At 46.2% G+C, this 15,442-nt stretch overlaps 1 protein-coding gene across 1 annotated transcript in view; it reads left to right on the forward strand.

Annotated features, from left to right (window-relative positions):
• LOC311319946 (replication protein A 70 kDa DNA-binding subunit-like) overlaps positions 1-10,033 on the forward strand; it is a 33,826-nt gene extending 23,793 nt beyond the window's left edge. Inside the window, exons 12-16 of the mRNA XM_084451580.1 lie at positions 401-530; positions 5,591-5,767; positions 5,896-6,003; positions 6,374-6,460; positions 9,506-10,033. Coding sequence (XP_084307706.1) covers positions 401-530; positions 5,591-5,767; positions 5,896-6,003; positions 6,374-6,460; positions 9,506-9,664 — 661 coding nt within the window. The 3' untranslated portion in view covers positions 9,665-10,033. The remainder of the gene's footprint in view (positions 1-400; positions 531-5,590; positions 5,768-5,895; positions 6,004-6,373; positions 6,461-9,505) is intronic.
• Positions 10,034-15,442: the final 5,409 nt, after the last annotated feature.

Consider the following 15,442-nt stretch of genomic DNA (forward strand, 5'->3'; position numbering starts at 1 on the left):
GGCTGTGGCTATTTTGATTAAAGATAAGTAAATACATGGGTTAAAGTTTGAAACAGATTTCCGTCAGTTGGAGTAGGATAGTAGAGTTTCCGTTGATTTCAATATACCGGACAAACGGGATAAATTCCGGTCATTATAATATATCATCATTATAATATTATAGGTGTTTGACGCAATGTAGCTGTCTACATTGTTCTTTTCCACCTCTTTCTCTGTCTCCCCTCACTCTTGCTCTTTGACTGCCTTATCTTCCTCTCTCTCTCTCTCTCTCTCTCTCTCTCTCTCTCTCTCTCTCTCTCTCTCTCTCTCTCTCTCTCTCTCTATCTCTCTCATTACCCCTCTCTGCTCACCCATCAAGAAACAAACTATATTGTCAATGTTTTTGTGTTTACGTCCTTAGGTATGATCAGGAAGGCCACGCAATGGACAGCCAATCACTGACCGAGCTGAGATCGGGAGGGAGTGGAGTCAACACCAACTGGAAAACCCTGAGAGATGTCACGACAGAACACATGGGACAGGGAGACAAGGTATACACACACACGCGCGCACACACGCGCACACATGCGCTTAGAGCAGTTACGCCTACACTCTAAGGCTGTAGAAGAACGTCCCATGTAGAAGAACGCCCAGCGTGCGCCCAGGATGGACCAGGTGAGTGCTCCCAGGATGGACTAGGTGTGTGCGCCCAGGATGGACCAGGTCTGTGCCCCTGTATGCACCACGTGTGTGTGCCGAGGATGGACCAGGTGTGTGCTCCTGTATGGACCAGGTGTGTGAGCCCAGGAAGGACCAGGTGTGTGAGCCCAGGAAGGACCAGGTGTGTGCGCCCAGGATGGACCAGGTGTGTGCGCCCAGGATGGACCAGGTGTGTGGGCCAGGATGGACCAGGTGTGTGGCCCAGGATGGACCAGGTGTGTGGCCCAGGATGGACCAGGTGTGTGGCCCAGGATGGACCAGGTGTGTGCCCCAGGATGGACCAGGTGTGTGCCCCAGGATGGACCAGGTGTGTGCCCCAGGATGAACCAGGTGTGTGCGCCCAGGATGGACCAGGTGTGTGCGCCCAGTATGGACCAGGTGTGTGCGCCCCGGATGGACCAGGTGTGTTTGCCCAGTATGGACCAGGTGTGTGCGCCCCGGATGGACCAGGTGTGTGTGCCCAGGATGGACCAGGTGTGTGCGCCCAGGATCGACCAGGTGTGTGCCCCAGGATGGACCAGGTGTGTGCCCCAGGATGAACCAGGTGTGTGCGCCCAGGATGGACCAGGTGTGTGCCCCAGGATGAACCAGGTGTGTGCCCCAGGATGAACCAGGTGTGTGCCCCAGGATGGACCAGGTGTGTGCCCCAGGATGAACCAGGTGTGTGCGCCCAGGATGGACCAGGTGTGTGCCCCAGGATGGACCAGGTGTGTGCCCCAGGATGAACCAGGTGTGTGCGCCCAGGATGGACCAGGTGTGTGCGCCCAGTATGGACCAGGTGTGTGCGCCCCGGATGGACCAGGTGTGTTTGCCCAGTATGGACCAGGTGTGTGCGCCCCGGATGGACCAGGTGTGTGTGCCCAGGATGGACCAGGTGTGTGCGCCCAGGATCGACCAGGTGTGTCCCACGCCTCTATAGAAGGAGCAACCCTCAGCTCTAAAAGGTTTTTCTGAAGATATGGTGTCGAACCAACACTGAATTTTAGAAATTGCTGTTGCAGACCCAAACGGCAGTCTACAAAGACAAAGTTTTCTCTGAGGGCCTCGTTGTGCCCTCTTGTTTTCTCTTAAGCGATTAAACACACTCAAACGAGCACATGACTCTGCATGGACGGCATCATGGTTTAGAAGGTTCATTGCACACTGGATCAGGTTTCTCAGTTGGTGCGCATCACTCCAAACGTTCAAACCAATGAATTAAGTATCTCAGTTCAATCACCCTCATTCAACCCTGTTTCTGAAGAAGCCTTTAAGCAGGCTTTAATTGGTTTAATTTCTAATATTGAGTGCTAATTATATGACAGATGTGGATAAAGTGGGACAGTTTATTCCCCAGAGAGGATGATGGTGGGGTAAAGAGAGTGAATGCATTAAATGGGTGAAGGAGGCTCAGAAATTAGGGCTTTTAAAAAAATAAAAAAATAAAAAGAGTGTGTGGGGGGGGGGGAGTGAGCAGAGCCAATGAGACAAAGGGACAGAAAAGACAGTAAGTAAACCATTATTTATATAGCGCTCTTCACAGCACAAGTGCTTCACAGTGGAGAATAAAAGTACTAATCACACATACAAATCAATCAATAAATATCCTTTATTTAACCAGGTAAAAAAAAACTTTAATCTCTAAAAACTAGAGATTAAAAACCTCTTTTCCAAGAGTGACCTGGTCAAAAATGGCAGCATAAAAACATGGTTACAACAAAACACACAAACAGGTAAACTACAGTCAGGCACACAACAGTGAGATTACAGGACAGGGCAATCACAGGAGCCAAGAGATCTCATTTCTCTGTCCTTTAAAACTGACTTGAATTCCCCCAAAGTTATGAGATTTGAGAGTTTTTAGTCCTTTTGCACATCGTTACAGAAAATTCCAGGGGCAGAAAATTTAAAGGCCTTTTTACCCAGTTCAGTTCTGACTCTTGGGACCTGCATCGGAATGCTATCCTGGGAAATTTGAGGGTGTTTGGGGCCCCATGATTGAGTATATAAGGAATCTGGAGACTTTGCAGGACAGGTGATGTGTTTGGACTGCATGTGCTGTGAGTGCTGGTCATGCACCTTGGGTCATGTACGCATTGTTTATTAACTATTTTTGTAGGACCTGGGGAGGTGGGGAGGGGGGTAAATTTTTTTTAACCCTTGCTGTGTTTTACATGTGATTGTATACATGCTTATTCATTGAATAAAAACATAAAAATAAAAAAAAGAATGCAATCCTGAGAGCGCAGGCCATAATGACTAAATATACATACTGTAAATACACAAAATACACATATAAAATAGAGGCAGCTCCTACTACAACATAAAAACCACAACAACAAAATCAGTAGCTGAGAGGCAAGGATGGGGGTGATGTGGCATGACTTCTCTGACCTGGTGAGCAGCCTGGCAGCAGCCTTTTGGTCCAGTTGAAACTGGTCCATAGATTTGTTAAGACAGGTGAACAGTGAGTTACAGTAGTCAAGCCTGGAGGATATAAATACATGGACAGACATTTCCAGCTCAGCATGAGATACAATGGACCTGAGTTTTGCAATGTTTCTGAGGTGGAAAAAGCAGGTCAGAGACTTTACATGTTTGTCCAGGTGCATAGACTGATCGAAAATAACACCAAGATTTCTCAGGTTAGGGCGTACAGTACATGTCACTTTAGAGACCCCATGTGGTTTGCCACCCTAGAGGCGAATCTGTCTGAAGTTACAATCAGGACCTCAGTCTTAGCCGCATTGAGTTGGAGGAAGTTGCTTGCCGTCCATTCCTCAATGGCGGACACTGTTTCTGTGGAGTTCTTGCAAAAGCCTGATTGGAATTTGTCTCTAGATATGGTTTTTCAGAACGGTGCTGAGCTGGTAGGTTAGCAACCACTTTTTCTAAAACCTTCGAGACAAACGACAGCTTGAAGATGGGCTGGTAGTTTTTTGGTAGGGAGAGGTCCAGGTTGGGTTTTTTAAGGAGTGGCTGGACGACCGCCGGTTTAAAATAAGAAGGGACTGAGCCTGATTCAAGTGAACAATTTATAATAGAGACCAAGCAGCGGCCGACAGCTAATAGCTTCGTTTAGCACGGGTGTTGGTAGAAGATGTCAGTCAACGTCAGCTAGGTCAGTCAGGGAAATCCTGGAGAAACAAGCGAAAGTAGACGGCCTGGCTGGACAGAGGCAGGGGAGAGGGGGTCATGCTCACCCTCACTTCAGCTACTTGAGGGAGAGGAGGGCTGACAAATCATATTTATAGTATTGAACAGCACTCTTGGATTTCGTTTGCTTGTGATGATGAGATTTGCAAAGTAAGCAGTCCTAGCATTCTTGACCAAAAGCAGTAAGCAGTGGACCTTTCTTGTCCTAGTCCTAGCATTCTTGAATTCAGTTATTTCGTTGAGTTCTTTAAGATGGAGGCGATGGACTTGGAGGTTAGTGGATTTCCATCACCGCTCTGCTTTTTAACATGTCTGTCTAAGGAATGCAGAAAGATGGAGAGGGAGATGATGGGTGGAGAGCTGGCCGGTCAGAGATTGTAAATAATTGAAGTCCAAACCAGGTACTCCCTCCTCTTTCTGAGTAGACTGAAGAGGGGGTAGAAGTGGGGCAGAGCAGAGCAGAGGAGGTTCTCCATCGCTCGTACTCAGGCACTAGGTGCCGTGATGAAGGAACTCCAGTCACAGAGTTTGATTTTAAAGGAATCCAATTCTGGGGGGGGGGGGGTGTGTGTGTGTGTGTGTGTGTGTGTGTGTGTGTGTGTGTGTGTGTGTGTGGTGTGCAGGTGTGTATATTTGTGAATGTTTGCTTAACACTTGTCTATTAGATGTGGGAGATTAATGCTTCATGATGTCCTATCACATTCAGCCTGAACTGTGTTTGCATGTTAGTGCAAATTTGTTGATCTTGAATCTCGAAATGTACTTTGGCCAGCTGTGTGCAGGGTGTAAAATACTATTGACTATTGAAATACTAATGACTATCATGGCCCATTATTATATTGTTCTATTATGTCTTTATTATTATGTGATCATGTGTTTGTACTTTTAATTGCACTTTCTACTACATTCATGTGATGGCCGATATGCACCATAGGCCTACTTAATTGACAATGATGTCAGTGTGATGTCACTGGCTCACCACCTATATATATATATATATATAGGCTACCTGGCTACCTGTCATTTTAAATCATTTTTCCTGAAGAAGACCTGGTGGTCGAAACGTTGCTCGAATAAAGTATTGGGAGCTGTAATCCAGTGTGTGGATATTCCTCTTTCTCTCTTCAAATCCTGCATGTTTATCCTGCACCTGATCTGAAGAGAGGCTGGATGTGCACACAGCTACTTGACCTTCCTGGGTGAAAAATACAACATGAATAATCATGTTTGAGTGCGTTTTCTTCCCTGACAGAGTTGATCATCTCTGTATATTATTCATATTTATGGAAATGAATGCTGTTTTTTCCTGTTATGGGAGAACAGTTCTTTTTCTCCTCTCTGTTTAGCGACTCACTTTACAGCAGTTTGAGTTCAACTGTGTTTTGACCGTGTGTCTGCGCTCCGATTAAAATTCAAAATGAGAAAAGTTTATCCCATTATATATCTTTAGCAACTGTGTGCTCGCAGCTTGTGTATGTGTGTGCGCGTTTGTGTGTGAGTATGTGTGCGCGTGTGCGTGTGTGTGTATTATGCATCTCTCCCCACACTGTTTTCTCTCCTTCCTGTAAATCGTCTTTTCCCCCAGCAGATTGTTTGGAAGTTTTAAGAACAACATCCAGCCTAGAACTGGACTGGCTTGTTTGTAACAGTTTTGTTGATGATGCAGACTCATATCAAACTCGCGTCTCTCTTCTTTTATGTGGCCCATCCTTTCTTCTCCATCCCCCCCGACTCTGTGCTCCCTCTCATCCCCCAGGCGGAGTACTTCAGCTGTGTGGCGACGGTGCTGTACGCTCGGAAGGAGAGCTGTCTGTACCAGGCCTGTCCCTCGGAGGACTGCTTCAAGAAGGTGCTGGACCAGACGAACGGCCTCTACCGCTGTGACAAGTGTGACCGGGAGTTCCCCAATTTCAAATACCGTCTCATACTCTCTGTGAGTTCAACACACACACATTCAGAAGAATGATACTGACTACTGTCATAATACACACACACACACACACACACACACACACACACACTATTTCTCAGCCCAAGGTGTTGTGTCCCCTCCTGAGCCAGACTAACCTGGCAGACTTCGGGGGGAACCAGTGGGTCATGTGCTTCCAGGAGACGGCACAGGCTCTGCTGGGACAGAGCACAGAGAGACTGGGCCAACTCAGAGACACGGTGAGACACACACACACACACACACACACACACACACACACACACACACACACACACACACACTCACTCACTCACACACACACACACACACTCACTACACACACACACACACACACTCACTCACACACACTCACTCACTCACTCACTCACTACACACACACACACACTCACACACACACACTCACTCACTCACTCACTCACTCACACACACACACACACACACACACACACACACACTCACTCACTCACTCACACACACACACCCTTTCAGTCATGTTTTGAAGAAGCCCATGTGGTATTATTACAGACAGGCTGCTAGTGTGTGTGCCGTGGTTGTCATGAAGCCTGTCTCTACCCTGTGGTCCCTCAGAGCCAGACTGCGTTCGACGAGGTGTTTGAGAAGGCCAGCTTCACCACACACACCTTCCGCATCCGAGTAAAACTGGAGACATACAATGTAAGTACTAGGATACACTGTGCCAGAATTTTGAGCTTCGATACAATACCAATTAATTTACACGATTCTCAATACCTGTATTTTTCCTGAATTGATCTATGACCAGGGGGAAATGGAAAAAACAGCAAATGGAAAATTAGGCAAATGTTAGGCAATTTTTTGGATCCCAAAAAAGAAAATATTTCAGTATTTTTCTCATAGTTATTGTACACTGCATATAATTGGTACCATATCAACTTCTACTGTCAATCCATCCTTCTCTCTCCACCCTTCCCTGTCCGTCTCCACCCTCCCTTCCCCTCATCCATGTTCAACAAAGATCCTCTACCTACCTAACCTCCTCTCTCCATCCCCTCTCACTCTACCACCACTCTCTCTACCTCCACTTCTATCTCTCCTCCTCCACCCTCCACCCCTCCTCTCTCCATCCCCTCTCACTCTACCACCACTCTCTCCACCTCCACCCTCCACCCCTCCTCTCTCCATCCCCTCTCACTCTACCACCACTCTCTCCACCTCCACCCTCCACCCCTCCTCTCTCCATCCCCTCTCACTCTACCACCACTCTCTCCACCTCCTCTTCTATCTCTCCACCTCCACCCTCCAGCCCTCCTCTCTCCACCTCCACTTCTATCTCTCCTCCTCCACCCCACCTCTCTCCACCTCCACTTCTATCTCTCCTCTTACCTCTCCCACTCCATCCCTCCACATCTCTCTCTCTCTCTAGCCTGCTCTCCTTTCACTCTCTCCCTCTTTCCCTGTCCATCCCCATGATACACAGAAATGCCTTTAATTAGGGGCCGGCAGCCAGCTAGCCTTCCTCTATTTGCCAATATTGTTCTGAACCTTCTTCATAGGAAATCTGCCTTCCCATGCATGAAAAATCACCAAACTTTGCACATAGGTCCAGTCCTATACTAAATGTCCTCAATGGGCATTGTGGGACAATAGTTCTGTTGGTGACACTGCAGCAGCCATCTGCAGCAGCCATCTTTTTCTTTTTTTCTTTAAACAGCCTTCTGTGCTATCACTTTGCAACCACCACCAAAGTGTAGGTCCATATGCTTTCAGCTGGCAGGAATTATGAAGTCCATCACTCTACTGTCCACCTATTAAACCTATTAAATCTCCTCACACATTTGCTGGTCAATGGACACCACATTTGCTACATTGCATCTTCCAACTGTCCTACACAAACTCTCCGTCCTGGATTTTTGAAATATCAAAAATTGAGCCCATAGTGCATCAACATGTTTTGCTGTAAACAGTACTGTATGCAGCTACTGCAAATACTCGCTCAATAAATCTCCACTGTTAATTAAAAAAAAAAAAAAATAATCATGACATGGTCGATGCAGTGTGAATGAATTTTTTACAGTACTCTGAATTTTGTCCTCATGTACTGTAACTATTTCCGTTGATGCTGAAAAATACACTACCTACCACAATCCTATAGTCAGGGGGCGAAATTAACTTTTTAACTTTACCAGCCAAATGTCTGGGAGATGAAATATTCTACCCACTAAACCTTTTTTTTTTACCAGCCCAAAAATAAAATGTATATAAAGCCGTTTTGTCACGTACACATACAGAACAGTACATTTAATCTATATAATAGGACATTATGGTGGTGAGTAAAAACAGTGGTCAGAGCAGATTCCTTGTGCCACAGCTCCACAGTACAGATGGGGTAGAGTCCTGTCCCCCACTGAAAACATTGCTCTACAGTATAGTGACGAGTAGCCAACCAGTACCAACTACTACACAAGCTATTCCATAGGAATGCACCCTATAAACATACCAGCTGGGCTTTGCTAGCTAGTACCTAACCTAGGTCCAATATGGCCGCCACACAAAAAAACGAAAAGGGCTAGATTCATAAATGATACCACTTTTTTTATGCTATTTCAATGAATTGAGGTCAAGTTTACCAAGTACCATGAAGATAAATGGAAAATTGTCAACTGAATTTCCCATTTTAGCTAGTGTTAACTAGCAAGCTGGCTTCTGTCATCTGTCGGCTAGCAGTCAGATTGCTAGCAAGAGTAAACATAAAATGGGTGGATATATCAATTATGTGACGAACTCTGCGACTGGTTTCACGCTCTAGACCACACAAACTACGCGTATTGGCCGGTCCATGTGTGTGACACGGTCGAGATAGCTGATTAAGACCCTCAAGTACAGACCCTCAAGCTAAATTTATGAATGGCAAAAATCAGCTAGAACGTTCAGCCTCATGGCCAAGGACCAAGCCCATGAACAGGCCAACAATATTCTCCAGGTGCAGGTTGGACTCTGAGAATCCCGAAGCCCTTAGACTGGTTATGCTGGCTGGACCTGATTGCATGTGGATAGTTCAGGAGTTCAAGGCCATCAGTGACGAACCAGTATCATCCACCGCTTATCATGAAGAAGGATGGTGCTTGCAAATAAAGTTTCGAAAGGATGCACTTCATCAAAGTGGTAGAGCAGCTGGGCAAACCTTTCCTTCCTACAAGTCAGGAGCGTGTAGTACTTGATACACATTAATCATGTGATTCATGAATTTCCAATGAGGTAATACTTTGATTAAAATGGTGTTGCCGCTTCCAGGCTGCTCTCAAGAACCACAAACTATTCATAAACAGTTGAAGTGTTATTTCTTCTTCCGATACGACAGCTGAGATATGATGCTAGTTTTACAGCATCCGTTATATATTTTGTCTCTGCATATTAAGATCTGACAGGTTGAATCTCCGGTTTTAAAGCTGGATTCAGATTCCAAAAGCTGATGCCATTTATGCCGTTTCAGAATGGAATTTTAACCTGTGTTTAACCTGGAATGTGGAATGTTTTCAAGATTCAACCTGTCAAATCTTATGGAGAGGACATTTTTGAGACTGACTTTCTAAAAATAATGTCCCATCTTACCGGTTGTGTCTGGACTTGGCTTTAGAGACACGCACTGTGTGAATCCCAGACTGGTCAGAAGGCTATACACACACACACACACACACACACACCCCCACAGGTGTGAGTGCTAACAGTGTGTTCGTCTGGCAGGACGAGACTCGGGTCAAGGCCACAGTGATGGACGTCCAGTCTGTGAACCACCGAGACTACAGCCGCAGACTCATCAGCAACATCAGGAAAATGGCCGCCCAAACGGGGACACAGGGGCCCGGAGTTCGCCGCCAGCTGTGGAAGAAGCCCCTGAACTAGCGGTGGAGGTCCAGACCACCCGAGTCCCAGACCACCCGAGTCCCAGACCACCCGAGTCCCAGACCACCCGAGTCCCAGACCACCTGAGTCCCAGACCACCCAAATCCAAGACCACCCTAGTCCCAGACCACCCTAGTCCCAGACCACCCTAGTCCCAGACCACACAAATCCCAGACCACCCTAGTCCCAGACCTGGTCTGGTGGAGCAGAACATGTGTGTGTGAAGCGAAGACGTAGTTATAGGCCTGCTTTACTGCATGTTCAGCCAAGACTCAGACCTGATGGCACCCTAACAAGAGACTTAGTTGGTTTCCTCTGTGTACCAGATGGCCACTATCATTGGCAGCCCACGATGTACCATGATGAGACATGCTACCCAGTTTTAAGTTTGAATCAAAGGTCTGCCCAGATACAATAAACCGTAAATTGTAATTTTATTTCTTTGAGTTTTACCTTCCATGGCCTCTAAGATGACAAAGTTCATCCTTTAAGTACTTTATTTATCTGAATCCAGGATGTAAATGTGAATTCCCTGTCCCGTTTGATTAGTTATATTCTTCAGAGATATTTACAAAAACATGGTTATTTTGCTTTTAAGTGTGTTATTATTTTCATAAAAAAAAGAAAGAAAAACATAATTTATGCTTGTATTTTAGTTGTACTTAAGCGTTTGATAATGTATAGTTCGGTTTAATGCAGAAACGGCATGCCATTTATGTTGCCCTTTGGGGATTGCAATTATTCTGGAATCTGTTGAATAAACAGATGTTCTGTTACATGTTTGTCCTCCATCATTTTGTGTGTGCGCGCGCGTGTGCGTGCGCGTGTGTGTGTGTGTGTGTATGTGTGTGTGCGTGCGTGTGTGTGTGTGCGTGTTTGTGTGTGTGCGCATGTGTGCATGTGTGTGTGTCTATAGGAGATGATGAGTCTCTCCAGGAGGCTTTGGGATGCGAGCCTGTGTGCTCCTGGTGGTGGCAGCGCCAGCTCAACACTTCACTCTCTGACCACTTCACCCACCAACACCACTTCAGCCACCAACACCACTTCACTCTCTGACCACTTCACCCACCAACACCACTTCACTCTCTGACCACTTCACCCACCAACACCACTTCACCCACCAACACCACTTCACCCACCAACACCACTTCACCCACCAACACCACTTCACTCTCTGACCACTTCACCCACCAACACCACTTCACCCACCAACACCACTTCACTCTGACCGCTTCACCCACCAACCCCACTTCACTCTCTGACCGCTTCACCCACCAACACCACTTCACCCACCAACACCACTTCACTCTCTGACCACTTCACCCACCAACACCACTTCACTCTCTGACCACTTCACCCACCAACACCACTTCACTCTCTGACCGCTTCACCCACCAACACCACTTCACCCACCAACACCACTTCACCCACCAACACCACTTCACTCTCTGACCACTTCACCCACCAACACCACTTCACTCTCTGACCACTTCACCCACCAACACCCTGCCTGGTCATGTAGGCCTGGATCACGTCAGGCTGGCAGGGAGATTAACACACACACACACACACAGTTCTCTGGTCTTTTTCATCCTTCTGTCTTGTTAATAGACCTCTTCCTCCCTCAACATTTTCTACCCCTCTAGCCCACCGTCGTCTGCCCTCTTCACAGAGAGGGCTCTCATGACTGGACCCTCAGATCCTGCTTCCTGCTTCTCTGATGCCACCTCTTGTCTGTTAAGAGACTTTCCTAGCCCGGGAGGCAGGGGCTCTAGTTCACAACTGAACACTTCAAGTTTCTTCACAGCAGCCTCTACAGAGAGAAAAGAGACTACAGAGTAACAATACCTTTTATCTGCCTGGCATACCCATACCAAATCCAAATAAAACTAGATTTTTGCGAAAATCGATTTTGACTGTTTTACCTGCGTCTTATATTCTGCCATATCGCCTCATTCATCTGTGTTTACTCTTTTGGTAGTGCTCCATCATCACACACAGGCCTCATGAAAATAAACAGTCCAGTCCAGTCGTTCACTTAACATTGTAGGCCAGGTAAAAGGATTCTGGCTCATGGAAGTCGAGGCAAATGAAAAATCGACCAATTAAATTAGCCCACACATACAAAACTGCAAAAAATGTCATCAGTCGAGATGTACTGTAACCTAACCTGTGACTTGTCAAAATGTTTAACAGTGGGCGTAGGGTATGCCTGCATTCGAGTGACTTATATTAGAATTCCCATTGACATTCTAACATTGGTACAGTTTATCCAATCAAAACTAGTTATGATTGTCCCGCCATGTCTAGTCTAGCCAAGTCTAGCTAGCTACTGGCAGCGATCAAAAGAGGAGAACATCCCTGCACTTCAGCATGTGAGGAGAGTGTGCGCCAACAACTCCACCCAAGAGGCTGTAGCTGTACGGGAGGCCTTCAACAGCTACGGGTCCTCTCCTGCTGGTGAAGAGCCCTGCCCGCTGGTGAAGAGCCCTGCCCGCTGGTGAAGAGCGCTGCCCGCTGGTGAAGAGCGCTGCCCGCTGGTGAAGAGCCCTGCCCGCTGGTGAAGTGCCCGCCTGTCATCTCTGCAACCTGCACCTGCTGCTGCTCCTCTCTAAAATTAAACAAAGGCTCTTTTAAGAGCCACCCACATATCTCTGAAAGAGCTGTTTCCTATTTAGTTTCAACATTAATTAAATGAATGAATAGCTATACTTATTGTCGCACCCTTCTACCTCTCCCCTCTGGCGGTCTCACGTCAGTTGGACTCTTGGCTGTCTATATTGTGTGTATTTGTAGTAAGTAAGTAAGTAAACTTTATTTATATAGCGCCTTTCACAGCACGAATGCACAAAGCGCTTCACAATACAAAAAACACATAAAAAGGAAGAAAGAGCGAAATACAAAATGCAATACAACATACAAAATACAAGGCAATTACGACATACAAAATACAATACCAGGGGAGGGGAGGGGGGAGGGAATTACCATACAGGCAGCCAGCCTCGACAAGCAGCCATACAAGTAGGCGCGGCTTGTTAACTAATAGAGTTCTCTCTGTCTCCCACCAGTTACTCTCTGGTTCCTGCTGCCCTGAGTCCATCTTTCCTTTTGTCCTCCATCAACATCTGGTAAAGTTGTCAAGCCACTCCCCTCCGGCAAGAGGCTGCGGTCCATTAGGACCAAAACCTCTCGCCACAAAAACAGCTTCTCCCCGCTAGCAACCGTCCTCTTCAACAAGGCTCCTGTCTCCCTCAAACTTGAACCCTGCAGCAGTCCTGCACTTCACAGGACACTTCATTATACAGTATAGCACACAATACAGTACTATATCGCACACATCACCCTGCACATATTGTACATAGGCCTACATTGCACATATTGCTCTTATGCTTTGCACGGTCCTGTCTTTGCACCTTGTCTATTATCTATTTTAGTTATGCACCACTGTCAAAATAAATTCTTAGAATGTGTAAATGTATCTGGCTAGCAATAAAAATCATTCTGATTCTAGCCAGTAGAATGGCAGTGCACATTTCTCTCAATGAGGGATTTATAATGCTGTAGGCTTAGTGGTTAAGCCTTGACTAGACTGTCAAGACTTAACCACTACATCATCAGTTACATAAACATCTTTATTTCCACCATGTCTCTCTTGACTGAAACACATAGATAAGAACTAATCTACTGATATAGGTCAGGCAAGGTCTCAGAAGATTCATCAGTGGCCAGAAGTGCAGACGGGTAAACAAATGAAAAACATGAACTCTAGTCTCAGAAGAATCATCAGTGGCCAGAAATGCAGGAGTAGAAAGGGAAACAAAACATGAACTCAGTCATGTTAAGAAAGAAATGTTTGCCCTGTGTAAAGCTGTCAGGAACTCTATTTTTTAATTCACTCCTCTTTTCAGGTTTCTGAGGCGTGGGGCTAGACTCATGAGAAAGATTTCCTCATCTATAGACTGGTCAATTACTTTCAAGACCTGACTCTCAAAATCATTCAGTCTGCCTTTTCTTTTTTTGGCTGGGATCCTTGTGGAGCCCAGGGAGCTGAGCTGGTCCTGGGTCCTGATACTTCGGGGGCCATGGGCTGCCAGGGCAGATGATGGGCACTGGGACACATCAGGGACATGACACGCAGGAGTAGACATACTGTAGACATGGGGCACTGGGACACATCAGGGACATGACACGCAGGAGTAGACATACTGTAGACATGGGGCACTGGGACACATCAGGGACATGACACGCAGGAGTAGATATAGACATTGGGCCCTGGGACACATCAGGGACATGGCGCGCAGGAGTAGATATAGACATTGGGCCCTGGGACACATCAGGGACATGGCGCGCAGGAGTAGATATAGACATTGGGCACTGGGACACATCAGGGACATGGCGCGCAGGAGTAGATATAGACATTGGGCCCTGGGACACATCAGGGGCCACTACAGGATGAGGCAGTGTCTCAGAAGATTCATCAGTGACCAGAATTGACTGGGAGGCAGAGGTAGATACTTCAGAAGCTGGGGAGAGGTAAAGGACAGACAGGGTACCAGATGGTGACATGATAGAATTTGAAAACTGAGCTGCCTGCTGTGCTGAGGTAACCGGGGGACTCTCTTCTCTGGGTCTGCACATGCTGGAGGAAGAGGCCCTCTCCCTGACATGAGGCCCCAGGAAACTTAGAATATTGAAATACTTCCATGTCGACTTCTGCTCATCTTCCCCTGCACCACTTTTTTCCTCTTTTAAACCCTTTCTTTGCTTCATATATCCATCTCTTAGGTTCCTCCATTTCCTTTTGCACTCATCCACTAAACAATTGGATAAAATGTGATAGGATATTAACCTGTGTATGAAAGTATCTCTACCTCACTTTGGCTAAACAGCTAGGCCTACTAAACAAGTCTCAATCAAAACACTAGGTCTGTTCTATTGAGTGGAAACACTTTCTATTGCAGCCTCAGCTACCGAGACTGGAAGCCCTCCAGAGGAACCGCTGAGAAGTAATTGATATTTTTTATTGTCTTTGGAATATTCCTACCTTGTGCGAAGTAATACCAAAACACAGTGGTATTTACATAGCTGTGCCTTAGTCTATAATGTAAAAGGTAGTCTGTCATTTGATATAATATATGATCATGCAATTTATAAAGCCTTACCCATGTTTCTCATGTGTTTTATTACTTCAGAGGCTGGTTGAATCCCTTACCTAAATTCCAGTCATCACCCAGGTTAATAAAAAAACACAGCACTGATTTGTAAAATACTAAGCATGTAATCAATACAAGATGACAGACGCTATAAACCTGCTCTCATTCACTCCCTCGCGCACCAGGCAGCGAGTGACAGCCTCGCGAGAGCAGCTCTCTCTCCATCCATCCATCCATCCATCCATCCATCCATCCATCCATCTATCCATTCCATCCATCCATCCATCCATCCATCCATCCATCCATCCATCCATCCATCCATCCATCCATCCCATCCATCCATCCATCCATCCATCCATCCATCCATCCATCCATCCATCCATCCATCCATCAATGGATAAGGCTATTTTATAGGATTAGGCTTTTATTTTTATTTTTAAAACCACATTTGGACGATGTAATCGTCCATCGCGATGTTTGGATGTGCACAGCGTGATGTCATATTTGAGTACACATTGCCCAACCCATGTGTGTGTATGTGTTTATCTGTAGATGAATGTATGTCCTTGTTCCATTACTTTCCACTTTCTAATCTGTTCCATTCATTCCTCAAATTCTCCCTTTC

This window comes from Borostomias antarcticus, assembly GCF_949987555.1.
Source record: "Borostomias antarcticus genome assembly, chromosome: 1".
In the NCBI taxonomy this organism is placed as follows: Eukaryota; Metazoa; Chordata; class Actinopteri; order Stomiiformes; family Stomiidae; genus Borostomias; species Borostomias antarcticus.